The sequence below is a fragment of the Meles meles genome, chromosome 19 (assembly GCF_922984935.1).
Source record: "Meles meles chromosome 19, mMelMel3.1 paternal haplotype, whole genome shotgun sequence".
NCBI lineage: Eukaryota > Metazoa > Chordata > Mammalia > Carnivora > Mustelidae > Meles > Meles meles.
Window position 1 is genome coordinate 49,162,812 of NC_060084.1, and position 18,971 is coordinate 49,181,782.

Here is an 18,971-nt window from a genome sequence, read left to right on the forward strand (position 1 = left end):
CGTGACCCAGTTGTTGACAGAGCCCACGTGCTCACCCACATTTGCAACTCCTAACCTCATGTCCCGACTCCCAGAGATGACCTGTGTCATGCCCACAGATGGTTGGTGAAGAGTAGCTCTTCCTGGGGCTCTACTCGCTGCAAGCCAGAGCAGGGCAGGTGGGGGTGGGAGGCGGGGGTCGATGGAGGTGAGGGAGGGGGAGAGACTAACGATCTCTTAGAGGTGCAGGTGACACGAGTCCCAAGTTTAGAACGGGAAATTTGTGGACATCAACAGCCAGGGTGGCAAGGCTCCCCAACCACAAGGACGGCTCCTTTGTTCATTCCTCGTGCGGCAGGCGCAGTGCCAGGCACGTGAGAGCACCCGTCTCCCCTTCATCTCACAGCCACCCCAAAAATACGTGAGACCATCACCTCTGTCAGAGACAGGGAGCCCCATGCTGTTAACGCCCTGGGCTCGCGATGTGTGGTTGCGGACCACACACTGGGCAAGGGGGCCTGATGCGCGCTTTCCCCCTGGAATCTGGGGCAGGGATCGGTAGCCCATTTCACAGATGAGGCTGCTGCGGCTTGGCATGATGTTTTCCCCAGTTCCTCTCTGTCCCCGGGACTTCACACTCTGACAGGGTCCCTAGGTTTATCTGAGGAGCACAATGCCTGAGCACTCTGGGTACCAACGTCCCACAAATCCATGTTTTTGGAGGGACTGCCAGGATTCCCATTTTTACTTGAAACACCTTTAGAGAAACCAGTGGCTGCAGATTACATGTCTAGGTGCACTTTTCTTCAAAATGCATTTGCTTATGATGCATTGGGCTTATCAGTGTCATTCATCAGTCTGGAATTCGCGACCATCCTGTCTTAAAATATCATCTTTGCATCATTGTCTCATCCGATTTTAGGTCAACTGAATGTGTGTAATAGACATTCTCACTCTATCTTCCATAACATCTTTTGTATTTTCTTTTTGTTTGTTTGTTTCTGCCTTTGTGCTCCTTTTTGGACCTAGCTCTAGTTCAATCAATTTCACTTGTGTCTGATTTGCTGTTGAGTTCAGCCTCTGAGTTTTTGTGTTTTTTTTCTTTTAAAGATTTTATTTATTTGACAGAGATCACAAGTAGGCAGAGAGGCAGGCAGTGAGAGAGGAGGAAGCAGGCTCCCCACTGAGCAGAGAGCCCGATGCGGGGCCCGATCCCAGAACCCTGAGATCATGACCTGAGCTGAAGGCAGAGGCTTTAACCCACTGAGCCACCCAGGTGCCCCAGTCTCTTGAGTTTTTACTTTGGGTTCTTGTGTCTGGGGCTTTTTCCCTTTCCCATCTGCTAGGTCGTTACTTAGTTCTGGGTGGCCTGCAGAGATTTCCAAGCTCTTTTACATGTTTGCCCTGCTCGCAGAAAGCAGAACGATCCTGTGGAAACTTTTGTAAGCTGTTAAGCGCAGAGTATCCCCCACTTTCCAAGTTTGTCACACCGCTGCACTTGCACAAAAGACCTTAGGGGATGCCTGGGTGGCTTGGTCGGTTAAGTGTCTGCCTTCAGCTCAGGTCATGATCCTGGGGTCCTGGGATCGAGGACTGCATCGTGCTCCTTGCTCAGCAGGGAGCCTGCTTCTCCCTCTGCTTCTGCTCTGACAAATAAAATCTAAAAACAAAAACAAAAAAGCCCCCCCACACCCTACCTTAGTACCTGTTCTTGCTAACAGAAAGATATCCAAAGATTTTCACTTCTCTGAAAAAAGGTGTTACTGTACTACGGCAGGTCTTTTATGAAAGCCAGGCGGTATAATTTGAGCTTTTGGAAAGTGGGGGAAAACCCGTACTCTAATCTGTTACTGGCGGGTTCACGGATCAAAGACCTTGTGAATCTGCTTTTGCTCTCTTTGTCTCTGCTGGTTCTTGCTCATGGTGCTTTATTTCCATGTGTGTTGGGTGACTTGACTGTGGGCTGCTCATGGCCTGAAAAATCATTTGTGGGGATTCTAGATGACCATTCCTTACCCCGGAGGGCTTATGTTTGTTTCTGTCAGAGAGCCTGGCTCAGAAGTACCCCAAACACAGGGATGACGCCACACATCCGAGCCAAGGGCCAGCCCGTATCTGCACAGTCTCAGGGACCTCTTTCTTCTCTCCTTTGGTCTTGTGCCCCTCCCCCCCCTTCTCTGCAGTCTTCTGGGCCGTCTTCCTTACCTGAGCTTGTAGCTTGGTGGGGTCTCACCTCCTATTAAATTCCCCACCTTCCGCCTGCTTATCCCAGTAAGACCACAGCGTAGAAACCCACGTTTGTCGGCACAAGCAAATGCCCTCAGAGCAAAAGTGGCTTCAGGGTCCCATGTCTCTTCCCCTGAAATTTGCGGCGTGGTACATCCTTTAACTGTAGAATATTGGCTAGTTGATGCTTTTCTTCTTCTTTTTTTTTTTTTTACTACCTCTTTTCAGCAAGAGAATCCAAGTAATCTGGCCCCTCCCTCCAGAGAAAACGGAAATCCCACAAAGCCAGGCTGAGACCCAAACCTAGGTCTCTCCCATTCTAAACTCCAAGTATTTCAGTTAACTACCATGATACTTCCTGGTCTCTCTGGTCATTTTTATTCCCTGATAAGAACGTCAGAGGCTATTGGGACACTTGGGTGGCTCGGTGGGTTAAGCGTCCCACTCTTGACTTTGGCTCGGGTCATGGGACTTAGCCCGGTCTCCAGCTCCATGCTGAGTGTGGCACCTGCTTGGGATTCTCTCTCCCTCTGCCCCTCCCCAGTATATGCACACTCACGCTCCCTCTCTCTCAAATAAATAAGTCTTTAAAACAAAGTCAGAGACTGTTAATGACCTCTCACTATTCATTCTTCCCTATTCCTTTATACTTGAATTTTTTAAAATGACTTAATTCCCCTTTTTTATTTAGTAACTAAATGACTGTATTGAGGCTTTAATTATAGGGATCTTTAGTAAGTTTTTTTTGTTGGGCATAATGTACTCAGCTGAAAAACCGCATGTCCAATTCTCCCTTGCAGCCGTTCGAAACGGCTGAAGCTCGGACCAGTGAGATGCACATGTAAGTAGAGTATAATACTTATGGGAGGCAAGAGCCTTCTCTTCCTGCAAATTGGTGGTCAGAATTCTAGCAGGTCCACGGCCAAAGGACAGGGAGCCAGAAGCAGCCTGGGTTCCTGAGGACTTCAAGGCCACCATTATCTGCCCACTTGGGATTTCTAAAGAAATGAAAACTATCTTGTTTAAGCTACTACTATTTTGAGATTTTTGAATCCAAAATGACACAGATGAAGAGTCAAAAATAATCTCAAGCTAAGGGACTTGGCGAAGGATCCTTCTCCCAATCTTTTCCGGCTCACCATGCAGTGCTCCATGGCTCCCTTCTCGCCCCAACCCCCTCCCTGAACAACACACAAACCAGTCTGGGCCCAGCCTTATAAATATTGATTTTATAGAAAGGACCAATTCAAAACTGGTCAGATGCCACACACCAGAAGCTTCCAGAACCACAAGGATGAAAAAAAAACAAAAAACCCCAAACAGAACAAACGAAAATACCCCAGCCCAAATTGCCTGAAAAAATCAAGGTCTCCACCGACCAAAGGATTCTAACGAAACACTTATGGCCAGGGCTGCAGAGACCCCAATGCCTGAATGAATACCCAGAGTGGAAGGAAAAACAATCCAGAAATTCAAAGCCACAGTCCCTACCCACCGGCCCCCCACGCTGTCAAGAGCGAGGCAAAGGGCTTCACAGCTTTTTGGGGGGGGGGGGGAAGTGACGGCAATAGCTTCAGTAATGGGAGGAAGGCAATCTTTATACTTCTACTTTTTGTTGTTTGTTGTTCTCCTCCCCTTCGGGGGAAGTGAAGAAACCGGTAGCTTTAGGTTAAGGAGAAAACAGTGATTTTTATTGTCTTAGTGGGGGAAAACATCTAGAAATGGCAGGCTGCCACGAAAAGTGTCACCTTGGATCTGCGATCTCACTGGCCCCCAGTTCCTAAAGAGGAGATGAGCCCCGGTGTGGCAGGTCAGAGGTGATAACAACCTTGCGCCCTGCAGCCTCTCAGAACACAGCTCCAGAGACAAAGAACTGGGGTGGGCAGGGGTTTGGGGAGGAGGGAGGAGGGGGCGGAAGGGGGCCAGAATGGGGGAACCCTTGCGGAGTACCAAAATTAGCTGCCTTCTGCTCCCTGCTGGTGGGTCCCTGGGATGTAGAGGGCAGGGAGAGGGTTGGGGGCTGAATGGAGAAGTTGTTGAGATGCTGATAAAAAAAACACCCTACTTGAGGGTCTGCGGCCCTGGGTCTGCAAAGTAGAAAACCAACAGGGGTCAGTGGATCAGAGTGCTTTCTCGATCATCCCCCTGAACCCCATCTCAGTTCCGGAGGGGGATCAACGCTGCCTGGGCTGGGGGAACGGGCTGGTGACCCCGACCTGGCCCTTGGCTCCCAGGGGGGAAGGGGGAGGGGCGGGCATGGTGGGCTCTCCCCTCCCCTCCCCCGGCTTCACCTCCCTTCCTCTCGGCCAGGCCGGCCCCCGCCGCCGCTGCCTGGCCCGTTGCAGGGCAGCACCCAGTTGTTATCGTGCAAACCCAGGCGGCAGCCGGGCGTCTCACGGTCAGCTCGGCGGCAGCACATCCAGTAGGAACGTCCGTAAGGCAGGTCGTGGTGGTAGGGCTTGGGGTGCCAGCGGCAGAGCGACACGTCCCCCTTCTCGTATCTCTTGCGGCACTGCTTGCAAGGATCATCACGATAGAGTGGGTCACGGCTCCAGCGTGAGTCTGTGGCCCGCACGCCAAACGCCTCGATGATGCCCTTGAAGTGGTGGCAGGTGCACTTGAGGGCCGCCAGGGCCCGCGTGGGCAGGAAGCTGAAGATCTTCACCAGCACGTGCTCGGGCAGCAGCAGCATGTACTGTCGCGGCTCCAGCAGCCGCTGGATCTTGAAGCGGATCTCCAGGAAGTCGTGGGACACGTGCCGGTACAGGCGGCACAGGGACGTGTCCGCGGTCCCCTCGGCATCGTCCGGGCCCGGCGCGGTGGCGGGGGAGTCGGCCGGGGGAGGCTCGGGGGGGCCGTCTGGACTGCGGGACTGGAGGAAGAAGAGCTGGCCAGGTGGGGGCGGCTCCTCGGGGCTGACCGTCAGGCACACCGTCTCCTCTTTCACATTCTTGGTGCCGTCCTTGCCAAAGAAGATGCACTCATCCACCACCCCCGTCACCACCACATCCACGTGGAAGCCTGAGGCTCCGCAGTCCCGGGCAGGGGGTGGAGGGGGAGCCGGGGGAGTGTCCTCAGGCCTGGCAGGGACGGGCGTCTCCCCCTCGCTGGCCTCATCCGCCCGAGCCAGGAGGAACTCCACGTTGCTGGGGAGGGCATCCCGGGAGGGGCTGATGAGCTGGTACAGGTCGCAGGTGATCTTGTCCTTGGCCCGGGCCCCGGGGCCTGGGCTGCCCGGGTAGGCACAACCCGGCCGGCCCCCGCTCCCATTGGACAAGCTGCCGTCAGGGGTGCGGGGCTCTCGGCCATTGGAGATACGGAAGGCGATGCGTACCTCCCCGGGGCCTGGCCCGGGCCTCTCCTCTTTGCGGAGGCCTTTGGCTGGAGGGTTGTCCCGCTGGGCCTCGAAGTGGGCCACCGCCTCGGCTACCCGGCTGCAGTCCCCGCCACCGGACCGCCGTTCGGACCCCAGCCCCTTGGCAGGCCCGCCCTGCTCAGCTGACACGAAGACCACAGGCGCTGGGGTGCCGGGACGTGGGTAGTTCTGCAAGGCCAGGGCGGCCCGCTGTTCCACCAGTGCCACCATCTCTGCCACAGACAGCAGGTCTACGTCTTCGCCAGCCGAGGCTGGGGCCCCCTCGGCGGCAGGGGGCGCCTCTGGGCCCCCTGGGTCCGGGGGAGCCTTTGTAGGCTCAAGACAGCGCCTCCTCCGCTTGGCCTTGGAGCTATCACTGCCCCAGTGCCCCTTGACCTTCATGGAGCTGGCCCGGCTGCCCCCACCACACTGGTGGGCCACAAAGAAGGCCACCTTCTCCTTTGTATTCCCGGGCTTGATGACATACCACGTGTCCAGCAGGACTCGCCCCTCATCGCCAGCAGCTGCTGCTGAGAGGAGAGGGGCCGGCTGGGAGGCAGGGGCCTCTGTGGCCAAGGCAGGCGGGGTGTTCTCGGAGTGGGCAGGCCCGTGGTCTGGCTCAGCCCCGCTGCCAGGCTCTGGGCATGCTGATGGCTTGAGGGCTGCGGTAGGCGGGCGTGGCTGGTTCTGTGAGTAGGTGCCAAAGGGCCGGGGGCACCACAGCTGGAAGGGCAGGAGGCCGCCACGGTCCATCCTGGGGAGCGGTAGCAGACAGGCAGGGCTTCACTGCATTTCAGGCCCTGGATGGTCAGGGGAGGCTCCACGGGCCACCTGGAGACAGGGAAGAGGAGGTTGGGGAGCTGGGGCGGGGGAAGAGCCTGCCCTCCTCCTCCCGCCCCAACCTCAGCTTCTGAGGGGACAGACCAAATGAGCCCAGGAAGAACTCTATTGCTGACCCACCACACAGGTAAGCAAGTGGAGAGCAGAGGGAACAAGGGCTGGTCTTTAAACACTCAGAACAGGGGTGCCTGGGTGGTGCAGTGGGTTGAGGGTCTGACTCTTGGTTTCGGCTCAGGTCATGATCTCAGGGTCAAGAGATCGAGCCCCATGGCAGGGCCCTCACCCAGCATGAAGTCTGCTTGAGGTTCTCTCCCTCCCCCTCTGTTTCTCCCCTGCTGGCTTGAGCCTGTGCTTTCTCTCTCATTCTAAATAAATAAAATCTTTAAATAAATAAATAAAACACCCAGAATGTAACTGAAGCTGGCAGCTTGTTCCAACCCTGCAGGTCATACTCCACGGTCCAAATGCCTTCACTCACGATCCAGGGGCCTTCTGCGGCCATAACCCTGAACTTAAGTGAAAGTACCCAACGACAGTTCATCGTCCTTCCACTTGCTCACCCAGTAGCCTGTTCCTGAAAAGACAAGAATTCCCAGCCCTGCCCACAGCTACGGCTACTTGAGCCCACAGAGGAAGGAATGAGGTAGGCTGGGCAGGGGAAGAAAATTTGAGATCAGAGCCAGCCAGGCCCTTAAGAAACCGGCTCTTTGGGGTGCCTGGGTGGCTCAGACAGTTGAGCATCTGACTCTTGGTTTCAGCTCAGGTTGTGATCTCAGGGTCATGGGATCGACCCCTGCATCAGGCTCTGCACTCAGCACGGAGTCTGCTTGTCCCTTTCCCTCTGCTCCTCTCCCCCGCTCATGCGCTCTGTCTGGTGCTCTCTAAAATAAGTAAATAAATAAAATCTTGAAAAAAGAAATCGGCTCTTCACTTTGTTTGAGTCCCGGGGCTCCCCGAGAATTGCACCCACTTGCACAAGACTGTGTAGGTAATGAATTCCCGTAGTTGGGCACAGACCTGTGGGGTAAGAAGGTCTGTTCTCATCTAGTTTCCTCTTCAAGTTGCCCGCAGGTAGATCGATTGGGGAAGGGTTTCTTATCATAAAACCAGGCCCTGAAACTTGGTTTCAGGACTCTTCAGTTCAGAGCTCTCTTAACAATGATCATTTTATTTTGCAACGACTGTGCGTGACCTAATCTGGAGGCAATTCTGCTAATGAGTATGACACGACCACTTTCCACTGCAGGACTAACAGGTAGCATACTCCTCCATCTGGATCATTTCCTGGGCCCATCTCCCTCCAGGCATCTTCAAACAAAAATACCCTCCAAACCTCAAATCTTCCACATGGCCACAGACCAGGGGTCAGTAAACTATGGCCCACTGCTTGTCTCTGCCAATAAAGTTTTACTGACACGTGCTCATCTACTTACAGCTGCTTTCTTGCTACAATGGCAGAACAGTTGCAACAGAGGATGTATGGCCTTGCAAAGCCTAAAATACTCATTATCTGGCCCTTTATAGTAAAAGTCTGTTTACCCCTGCAGTATAGACTGACCCCACCTATGGACGGCTAAGTTTACCATCCATCAACACATCTAAAAGCCCAGGAATAGACACAAGCACAGCAAAAGCCATTTTCTGTAGTTACTATCTCTCTACAACTTGGCTACCCCCTGAAATCCTCTAATTGGTTCCTACCCTTATCTCCAGAAGATAAATGTCCTACTTGAAATACCTAGACCCTTTCAAGTCCTAATTTAAACTTCCAAACCTATAAATATCCCCTCCAACAGAAGGCCCCAATCTCAAGGAACGCCTCCCAAATCCCAAGTCTACCAAGAACTCCAACATACACCACAATCTCCCAACCTCACACATGCCCCAAAAGACCAGTTTCCTGAAATCCTACACTCCTCTTCAAACACTTTCTAACGTATTTCCTAAGAGAAGCCCCCTCCAAAGAAAAAAACAAAACAAAAAACAAAAAACCCCACATAACTCACAAAACGTAAAAGCCCCTTAGCACATAAGACTAATCCCAAACCATATATTTATCGAAGCCCAAAACACCCTCCCCCACAAACACTCCTAAGGAATCCTCACCAATGGCAATGTGCATCATTACGGCATCCCTCACTGCAGCTTATTAGGTACTGTACTAAAGATCCCTGCCAATCCTCCCCAGTCTCTTTGAAGCAGGTAGTATCTTAGTCCCAGGGTCCAGATTTGAGACACAGAAAGGTTTAACCCCAAATCACAGGTCAGACAGGTAGGAAGGACCAGATAAAGGCAAAAGCCCAGGCACTCTAGCTCCAGACTTGACATTCCTGGATTCTTTACTTTGCTTTTATGTCTGCCCATGAGCTCCCCAAATCACATAACCACAAAACATCCCCAACCGCAAAGGAGACCCCTACAACACAACAGAAACTTCCAGATTACAAAAGAACCCAAACCCAAGCCTCAAGGCTCCCCCTAAGCTCAAGGGAACCACAAGTATCCCTGACACCCACGCAAATACTTCAAGCCCCCAAATACCGCTTAATTGCAAAAGGAGCCCCCCAATTTTGTATCCGCCTCCCAACCCGCCAACCTACTCAGACGACCCCCAAAACCTAGACACACCCCCAAAGTACCCTCACCGCTGAGCCCCGCCCCCCCAGTGGGGGGAGAGGGTGGCAGCACACACGCATGCGCTGGAGAGAAGAGGTTCCGCCCCCTCATCCTTCCCTCCAGACTTCGCCCCGGCAGGCGCGCGACGAGTTTCCTCCGCCCCTTTGTTGACAGACCCGCGCGTGACGCCCCCAGCCAATGAGCGGCTACCGTTCAGGGCCGTGCCCATATAAGGAATGCCTTGGCGAAGGGGCCTAACTTCGAAAGAGGGAGGAGTAGGCGAGAGGTGAAGGGGGTGTGGAAACAGTGGCGTGTAAGAGAGCGTAAAACAATTCCCAACTCCTAGCTAAAACGGGGGAACAAGGCCCGGACAAGGCCGAGGTATCAAGGAGAGGTTTATTACACGACGTTCCCTCTAAACAGGAGCCCTGATTGACAGTTGAGATTTAAAGGGCCAGGCAGCTACGGGATTGAGACTCTTAAGGCGGAAGGAAACAAGCAGAAAGATAAGCGCCCAGGTTTGGTTGGGAACCCTGAAGACCAAGATTCCCTGCGGGGGAGAATGGACAGCGGGATCACTTCATCCTTGAAAAACAAATGGCAAAAAAAAAAAAAAGAAAAAGAAAAAGAAAAGAAAAACATGGCAGAACCCGCGTCGACTCCCTCGGCACTGAGTTCAGCGTCTGGGCTTGGCATTCAAGGCTCAGGCTGTATGGCCAAACGCACCTTTCCGTTCAGCCTTTTCCAACCACGAGCCCCAAATCTGACTCACTCAGACTTAGTACAAGAAAAGAATATCAAATACCCTGATAATGCTTTTTAAATATTAATTACTTGTTAAAATGATAATACTGGGGATATAATTTAAATAAAATACTTAAAATTAACTTCATCTCTTGACTTTTTAAAATGTGGCTACTCTAAGATTTTAAGTTGTATATGTATGTGTATACGGCTTGCTTTGTATTTCCACTGAAGAGCGCTGTCTAGATCCTTTCAATGCCAGGCAGATTCTAGAGACACCCAAAGGGGGTTCCACGGCAGGCGTCACTTGTCTCCCCACCACCCCGCCTCTGCCTTGCCTGCTTCTAACCATCCTGCAGGTCACAGCCAGAAAGGTCTTAAAGCACAAACCTGACCCTCTCCCTATCCTGTTCAAAACCTACCATGACTCCCCAGTGCCTTTGGTACCCAGGTACCCAGCAGGTCCAGTCCCCACCCTCACCACTCCTCCACACCCTAGGTGGGCCCAGATGGGCACCAGATCTGGCACAGAGAGTAGAGTACTTAGGCCCTATCCAATCCTCAGTAGAAGCTATTATCCTCTCCACTGCAGGGACAAAGGAACTGAAGCAGGACAGGCTGCCCACAGAGAATGGGTGTGAGTTGAAGCAAAGATGAGAATCCAAGGAATCTGATTGGGGACTGCTGTGCTCTGTTGTTGCTTTGCTAAACATTGTCTGGCACCCTACCTCAGCTGTTCCCTCCTCCAAGAAGCTGATCCCCCCACAGCCTGGGTCAGACTCCATCTCTGGGCTCCTCCATTGGCCTCCTGGCTTTTTATTCCTCTAGAGTCACCAACCAAGCTCTTTCCTTTTGTGGTCTTTGCATCTGCTGTTCCCACTAACTGGAAAGCTTTCCCCTCAGATCTCCACATGGCTCAGTTCCTTATTTCATTTGTGTCTTTGCTCGAACATAACTTTAACATTAGAGAGGGCTTGCCCGAGCTCCCTTTCTGGAAATCTGCCCCCTGCCCAGAGGAGGACCTCTGAGTTTCTGAGTCCCAGCCTGCCCACTCTGATCTGTCTCCTCAACGGGACAATGGACCTAGAAGAGCCAGAACAATCAGAGTCATCATGGTGTCCCCAGCAGCCCCGCCCAGCATGGGGCTGAATGGAGACATCAAAGCTCCCGCCCCTGCAGCAACAAGTCCTAAACTTTATGAGGCCTGGCAGGGTAAACTGTTTCACACCCAGCTTCTGTCTGGGTCCTAGGTCACCAGGGCAGAATTTTCTAACTTCCCATACACTAATCCCTCCACTAGGTCACCTTTCAGGGAAAGCTGTGTGAAGATCCATTTATTGTAAAACATCATGACCCAGAGGGACTGAAAATTTTTTAAAAATGGAAAAAGACCAGACAAATATGTACCAAGAGACAGAAGAGAAGAGAGACAATTATCACTTAAAAAAACAAACAATGGGGGGAACACTTGGCTGTTTCAGTTGATAGAGCATGACCTCAGGTTGTGGGTTTGAGCCCCACATTGAGCGTGCAGATGACTCAAAATCTTTTTTTCTTTAAGTTTTTATTTGTTCATTTGTCAGACAGAGCACACGCAAGCAAGGGGAGCAGCAGGCAGAGGGAGAAGCAGGCTCCCCGCTGAGCAAGGAGCCTGACATGGGACTCGATCCCAGGACCCTGAGATCCTAACTGAGCCAAAGGCAGACACTTAGAGACTGAGCCACCCAGGCATCCCTCAAAATAAAATCTTAAAAAAAAAAAAAAAAAAAAAAAAGTAACAGCTGACAAAAGCAAAAGGTATCAGTAGGCACAAAGATGCTAATGAAACAAGCTGACTGATTATATACAAAAATTCTCAACATGTGCTAGCAAGATGACCTCAAAATATATAAAGCAAAAAACTACAGAATGGCCGACACTTTGGCAAATCCACAACTGTGATGGGAAACTGCAATGTATCTCTCCCTAAGAGGTGGGTTGAACAGTAAGGAACTGAACCACAGACTTGACACTCGGTAGGCTGCCCCCAACCATTCAAGAATCCGGTTTATACTCCTTATCTGACATTCAAAGGTCCTCTTGCCTGCTGGCCCAGACCTGGTCGCCAGGCACAGAGATGACACTGAGCTCACCAGGAGGAGCTCATGAGAAAGGCGGCAGACATCCAAATAAACCATCATGACCCGCATTAATATATTAAGAGGGAAACTGATCACAGACTGTGCTCACCCAAGCATCATGCTTGGGAACCAGGCTTTGCTCAAGTCCGTTTTGTGCATATTAACTCATTGAAATGTCACATCATCTCACTATTCTTAAGCTCATTTCAAGGACGTGGAGGCACAGAATGGCGAAGTGAGTGCCCTCAGACCTGGCTTTGCAGCAGGAGTTCCTGAAGCAGCCGGCAGCTGTAGTCCCTGAGTGGCACTTTTGTGCGGATCATCTTACTCGGTCCTCAAACACAGGCAGGCCAGCCCCCCCCCCCCGCCCCCGACAGCCACAGATGCTCGCCCTTCTTGTCCCGATTTATTTTTTTTCCTTAGCACATAGCCCTATCTAATACACTAGAAACTTAGTTGATAAAGTTTCTTGTCACTTTCCTCTCCCGGACCGTTTTTTGTTTGTTTGTTTGTTTGTTTTTTCCTATTTCATTTCCCTGCGGGATCCCCAGCTTTTAGAGCAGCACCAGGCAGGAGGCCCCGGGAGTGTGTTAGGACTGTGGTCTCTCGTGCTGAACAGACACTTCCACAGCTCTCTGGGGATTCGCATGCACATATGAGAAGGACTGCCCTAGCCCACTGGAGGTGTGCAATGCGTGTTTGTTTGAACAGACTCCTAACACCGCCACACTGCCCGACTTGACATGTGCTACGGGGGTCCATCTTTACATGCTGCTACTGTGGACTTCTTGGGAAAAGTTGGCTAGTTCCAGCCAAGTTCAAGGATGGAAATCCTGCTCCCAGGACCGAGGCAGGTTGGTGCCTCCTCCAGGGTCCTCCCAAGCTATTGGGGATCTCTTTCTCCTGAGGCCTCCTCACTGCTGAATGACAATGACCTGGGTGAGTGCCTCCCCTCCCCTCCACGCTGTGGGTTTCTAGAAGGCTGGGACCTCTCCTCAAAGGCACAGCTGCTCCAGCCTCCGCACTTGGCTCACTGGCCTAGTTCAGTTCTCCCGGCTGCATCCTTTCCACGGTAGACGGAGAAATGGCTCCAAACATAAATCAGACTGCATCTCCCCTGCTTAAAACCTTTCCGTGAGAGGTGCGAGTTTGTGAAAACAAGAATACATGTCCGGGAATCCTTCTCAGGAAGCTACTGGAGGATCTCCTTCACCAGAACGGAGCGGTGAGTGAAGAAAAAGGGAGCTATCAGATCAAAGAGAATAGTCCACCCAGAAGACAGGCAAAAGGAATCCGCAGGGGCACCTGGGTGGCTCAGTGGTTCAAGCCTCTGCCTTCAGCTCAGGTCATGATCTCAGGGTACTGAGACCGAGCTCCATGTCGGGCTCTCTGCTCGGCGGGGAGCCTGCTTCCCCTTCTCTCTCTGCCTACTTGTGATCTCTGTCTGTCAAATAAGTAAATAAAATCTTAAAAAAAAAAAAAAAAAGAATCCCCAGATGTAGGTAAAGGGAGAGCCTGGGAGCACAGCTTGCAGTAGGTCTAGGGAGAACCTGTTTCCACAAATGCATAAAGAAAAAAGAGAGGCTGGGAAGCTTGGGTGGCTCAGTTGGTTAAGCAGCTGCCTTCGGCTCAGGTCATGATCCCAGCATCCTGGAATCGAGTCCCACATCAGGCTCCTTGCTTGGCGGGGAGCCTGCTTCTCCCTCTACCTCTGCCTGCCACTCTGTCTGCCTGTGCTCACTCGCGCTCTCTCTCTCTCTGACGAATAAATAAGTAAAAATCTTAAAAAAAAAAAAAAAGAAAAAGAAAAAAGAGAGGCTAACAATGAACAAGTTAAGCATGCACCCTAAGAAGGCAGAACCAAGGGGCACCTGGGTGGCTCAGTGGGCTGAGTTTCTGACTCTTGATTTTGGCTCGGGATCTCAGGATCCTGAGATCGAGCCTACTTGGGATTCTCTCTCTCCTTCTGCCCCTCCCCCTGTTCTCACATGCTCTCTCTCTCTCAAATAAATAAATAAAATCTTTTTTTAAAGATATTTATTTATTTGAGAGAGAGAGAGAGATCACAAGTAGGCAGAGAGGCAGGCAGAGTGAGAGGAGGAAGCAGGCTTCCTGCTGAGTAGAAAGCCCCATTGTGGGGCTCCATCCCAGGACCCTGGGATCCCATGACCCGAGATGAAGGCAGAGGCTTTAACCCATTGAGCCACCTAGGCGCCCCAAATAAATAAAATCTTTTAAAAAAAAGAAGCTGGAAACAATGTCAACCATAGCAGACTAAAGCAAAGAAAGAAGACAGGGAATAAAAAGTAAATGCCTGGTTCCCCTCGCCTCCGTCCCACAGTCAGGGTCAAGCCAGCACAGGCTGGGCATGGAACAGGTGCTCAGGGAATGCACTGGTCCGTAGTCACCGCCACACAGGAATCGGTGGCAGGATACCAGGGCTCTGTTCCCGGCCCTGCTCCTTCTAACCCCCACTCTCTTGAGCCCCACCCCTATCCCCACTTGGTCCATGACCTTGATTCATTACTCCCTTGGATTTTTGGCGGCCCTCTCTCTTCCTCTCAAATCTTCCTTTCCAACAGCTCTCTCTAACAGCAGGAATCATCCAAATCCTCAGGATGTAGAGATCTGGGATGCAGACAGAATCCAGGCAGGGCCTACAGACACCCCAGCTTTCCCACTTTTGGGGGGTGCATCCGTAGGTAGGGTGCTTAACCCTTGGTGCCTCAGTTTCCTCCACTGTAAAATGCAGATCATAACAGTACCTACCCACGGGCTGCCTGATGAGTCAGAGATCAACCCAGCAGAGTGCTCAATGTCAGCTAGGTACCAAGGAGAAGCTCAGTATTCTGGCTCTGGGCTTATTAAGGGAAGGGGAGACTCAGTACCTAGGAGTCTGGAAATCATTGACTAAACCAAAGACTTCGTCCCTCTTCACTTCATATTCTGGAAGGAAACTGACCCTGGTCCCTCATGATAGTCAGAGCATGGTCATTCCTTTGTTAATGTTGCGTACTGGGTCTCAACTATTAAACAGATATTTACAGAGCAGCTACTGTGCGCTAGGCCCTTGTTCCGGGCACGGCAGGGGTGGGGGTGGGGGTGTCAGGGGGGTGGTGGAGAAGAGAAGGAGACAGAAATCCTCGCCTTTGTAGGGCTGACATCCTAATTGGAGACAGGGACAGTAAAAACAGAGTGAGTTCCAAGGGGGCAAGTGTTATGGGGAAACGAATGTAGCAAGTTAAGAGGACTGGGAGTGGAAGTGGGGGTTCTGATCTTAATTGAGGGGTCAGGATGGCTTCAAGGGGCAGGTGACAAGCCAAGCCCTTCAGAAAACTTGCGGTTTTAGGAATCAGACGGCAGTGGCAGAACTGCTAGAAATACCCCCATTAGAAATGGTAAAAATATCACGTTGTATGAGTAAGCTTCGGACAAGCACAGGCTGGAAACACATGAAAGATTTTAAGAAAAGGCAAAATGACTTGGAAAGCGGACACATTTTCTAAGACAGACAAATAGAGGAACAGGGGCGGGGGGGGGGGAGTGTCACATGACCTCAGGGGACCCAGCTGTGACATATAGGCACAGGGATGAGTGAGAGACTGGCCAACTCTCCCCCAAACCAAGAGGTTTTCAGATGATTCACCGAGTGCTGAAGACAAAGTGTTAAAGACCCCTGAAGTTAATGACGCAAGAGAAGCAGGCAAAGCTTAGCATAAGGGGCTGCAAATGAATCAGGAAGAGAAAACCCGAACCCGAAAAATGGAAACATGAGTCCGGATGCCACCTGCCTTGCAACAACAACAAGCTCCCCAAGGGCAGGGTATCAGTCTGCACACAGCAGGTACTCTAACAACACCGCAGACCACTCGAGGAATGCACTCCCATTTTCCAGAAGAGGAAACTGAGGTCCAGAGGGTTAAATGACTTGCCTAGAGTCACATGGCTAGCATGCGATAGAGCCAGGATTCAAATCTGGGAGTTCTGGTCCCAAAGCACATGCTCTAGGGTTTTTTCTTAAAAAAAAAAAAAAAAAAATCATAAAAAGACCTCAGACACACTGAGAGTTTTGTAGGCCCTACACGTTTTACAAGTGCTATCTCATCAACTCTTTACAACTGCCCCATGGTTGGAAAGCAGCCCTATTTTGCACAAGAGAACTCCAGGGCCAGAGAGGGAACACAGCTTGGCCAAGGACACCCAGCAGCATAAGTAGGGATCGGAACCTGAGCCTATCTGAGGCCAGTGCTTTTAACCATAAGCTTTCCTATCAGCACCAGAGAATTTCTCTGATAAACTCAGGAAGCATCACAACAAATGAACCAAAGTGTTTCAAAATGAATTACAAAGTTGCCCAAGTGCCCAGCAAGTCTGGAATAACCAAAAGATTGGAGGGAGAAAAAACACAGTTGTCAGAAATATTTCCTATTCACTGAAATACCTGGAGTCGGGCCAGGCTGGGCATTGACAAGTGAATTATTTATATCTGGCTGGGGATCAGAATGGAGATGGGGAGAGGGAAAGATTGAGTTTCTGAGCACCCCATTGGGGAGTCACCCTTGGACTTGGAACCCCAAGGGTAGAGGGTGGGAAACAAGAAGAAGCAGATGTGGGGGCAGACTGTGGGAGAAGGAAAAGGAGGGAGCCTGGCTGATGTCTCCCTCACTGGTGGTCCCTATCTCCTGTGTTCTCTCTCAAGTCTGTTTCCCACTCTGTTCAAAAAAAAAATGACAATTTTTGTGTATTAAGCACTTACTCCAAGAACTTTACGTGCTTACCTCCCTGAACCCTCTAACATTCCCAGGGTTACTGAGCTTATTTTATAGCAAAGGAGAGGCCCAAAGACTTGCCCAAGGTCACATGACAATGGCAGGGCTAAAATTCGAACTGAAGACTGCTTCTGTTTTGGAGTCCCTGCCCTTCTCATAACACTGTATTTCAGTACAAGGAGAGCGGGCAAAAATCACAGTGGTGAAAGCAGATTCTGGGCTGCTATGCCTAGGTTGGAATCCTGAATCTACCACTTAATGCTGGATGACCCTGGGAAAGTTGCTTAAATTCTCTGGGGCTCTGCTTCCTTTGGGTAGAATGGAGAGAACCCCACCTACACCTTAGGGATGTTGTCAGAATTAAATGAGTTAACAAGCTGGCAGAGTTAAGACAAGGGCCAGGCACTTCCCAAAGAGTAAGTGTTAGCTATAATCCACTGTGGGGAGCCCCTGCCTGCTTCTTAGCTGGGGTGTGCCTAGATCAGTAGCAGGTTTTTGAGAAAAACGCCTCTGGGGTTGGACTGATAAGAAGCGAATCCATTAGCACCTGTGACCCAGTCACATTCCTGGGATGGGGAACTTCCCACCAACAGCTCCAAGACCTACCGCGGACTTACTGCAAGGGAGGGTAACAACTTTCAGGAGCCTCTCCTCTTCTCAGTGGCAAGCTGTTCCCACAACACAGATAAGGGCACGAAGTTTCAGAGAAGGGAGACTTGCCCAGGTCATAAAGGAGAGACAGATTAATTGATCTGAACGCTGGACTGCCAAAACACAGAGAACGCACTACACTTTTCGAGATCCTACTAGAGAAATGAGAGTGCAAAAGGTTCTCTCTAAGGCCCCTTCTGGCCATCTTATCCTACAGTTCTGTGACTGTCCAGTTTCTCGGGAGTCTCTGGCTGGTCTAGGCACAAACTCACTCTCACCCAGGCGCCTAAAGCCACGCTCCGCACCCCACCCTCAGTAAGGCAGCCTAACCAACACACCACTCTACCATTGATTTCTCTCTCCCACCACCTCAGCTTGCCCTCCTGCCCCCAATATGATCTAGAGGCCCTAACCCACTGTATCCACAGCTGATCTCTCCTTCGGAGCCTAAAGACCCCCTCATTCATCTAGCCCTGACCCCCATGCCTTTCCACATCCCCCAGGCTACCCGCCCCGAAATTGCTCCCTTCAGGGCCTGTGCCGGGACGCCCAGCCCGTTCTCCAACTCAGGACTCCCTTCCCCAGCTCTGAGTTCCCTTATAATCAATCCCAAAGCTCGACTCCCTCTCCACCTCCAAGACCCCTCCCCAGCCCCCATTCTTCTACTACTCCCTCCGGCTCCCATTCCTCCCGAACCCCTCCCCAAGCGATCTCTCGTCGTCCAGCCCCTTTTTTAGCCCCAGCCTCATCCTTTTCGCCACCCGGTCCCGAACCCCCGCCCCAGCTTTCAAGAGCCCCCAGCCCCGACTCGGGGTTCTCACCATCTCCTCGCGCCGCAGCTCTCGGCTACGCGGGTTTCCCCCACTCGCTCCTCTCCAGCCTCCCCTTCCGGGTTCCCGCCCCGAAGCCTGCTGGGAATTGGAGTCCGAGGGGCCACGGACTACACCTCCCAGAAGGCAGCGTGATCACGCTTGGAGGTGGGGAAAAGGAGCAAGCTGGGCGGGCTGAGGACAAGAACTACTCTAATTCCCAAGAGGCAGAGAGGGCTCTTTGCAGCGCAGGCGCAGAGAGCGTCCCCGCCAGGAGCACTGGGAGATGGAGTCCAGGCTCCTCCATTTTGGCCCGGGGCCCTTGGAAAGAGATTGAGCAAATTGCAAAGAGACGTTTGTGAGGAGTGAAGAGTTGGGAAGGAGCAAGTTTATCGATTTCCGTATGCTCATTAACATAAAAATTAACAGTACCTTGTACTTACTCAAACACTTTTCCATCTCTTCCTCTGTTTTCTTACCATCACCTCCTCTAATTTACAAATGAGAAAATTAAGCTTTAGGAGGGAGGAAAGCCCCTTGAACTAGGAACTATTCAACATCATAGAAGCTTCGCGAGGACAGGCACCTTTGTGTATCTCATTCGAGCACCCAGAACAGTGTAAATAAGTGTTGTGTAATATTTATTACGCCAGACATCCCGCAGGCAACCCAAGTATTACCCCAAACTTGTAAAAGTTAAGGCAAAAAGAGATGAAACCTCTTCTCCACGGCAACACAGCAAGAAAGTGATTTGAACTGAAGTGTGTTGGGCGTGAGGCCTCTACTCTCCACTAAGTTGGTAGATCGCTTCCCGTTAAGCTGTATTTCCAGTCCACCCTCATCGGACCCTGAGAAAAGAGCT

The 18,971-nt window shown here is 51.5% G+C and overlaps 1 protein-coding gene across 2 annotated transcripts; it reads right to left on the reverse strand.

The window, feature by feature from the left end:
• Positions 1 to 3,422: 3,422 nt before the first annotated feature.
• On the reverse strand, positions 3,423 to 18,203 carry FBXO46 (F-box protein 46). 2 transcript variants are annotated; one of them, XM_045989412.1, is made up of 2 exons: positions 18,122 to 18,203; positions 3,423 to 6,391 (listed from the first exon to the last, which is right to left on the reverse strand). In XM_045989412.1, exon 2 carries the CDS (start codon positions 6,311 to 6,313, stop codon positions 4,493 to 4,495), a length of 1,821 nt encoding a protein of 606 aa, XP_045845368.1. In that variant the 5' UTR covers positions 6,314 to 6,391; positions 18,122 to 18,203; the 3' UTR covers positions 3,423 to 4,492. The 2 variants fall into 2 exon arrangements, with proteins under 2 accessions (XP_045845368.1, XP_045845369.1); XM_045989413.1 differs by lacking the exon at positions 18,122 to 18,203 and adding an exon at positions 7,418 to 8,482.
• Between the last annotated feature and the right edge of the window lie 768 nt (positions 18,204 to 18,971).

Coding starts and splice junctions, on each gene's coding strand:
- FBXO46 (XM_045989412.1), bottom strand. CDS start 6,313: ATGGACCGTGGCGGCCTCCTGCCCTTCCAGCTGTGGTGCCCCCGGCCC.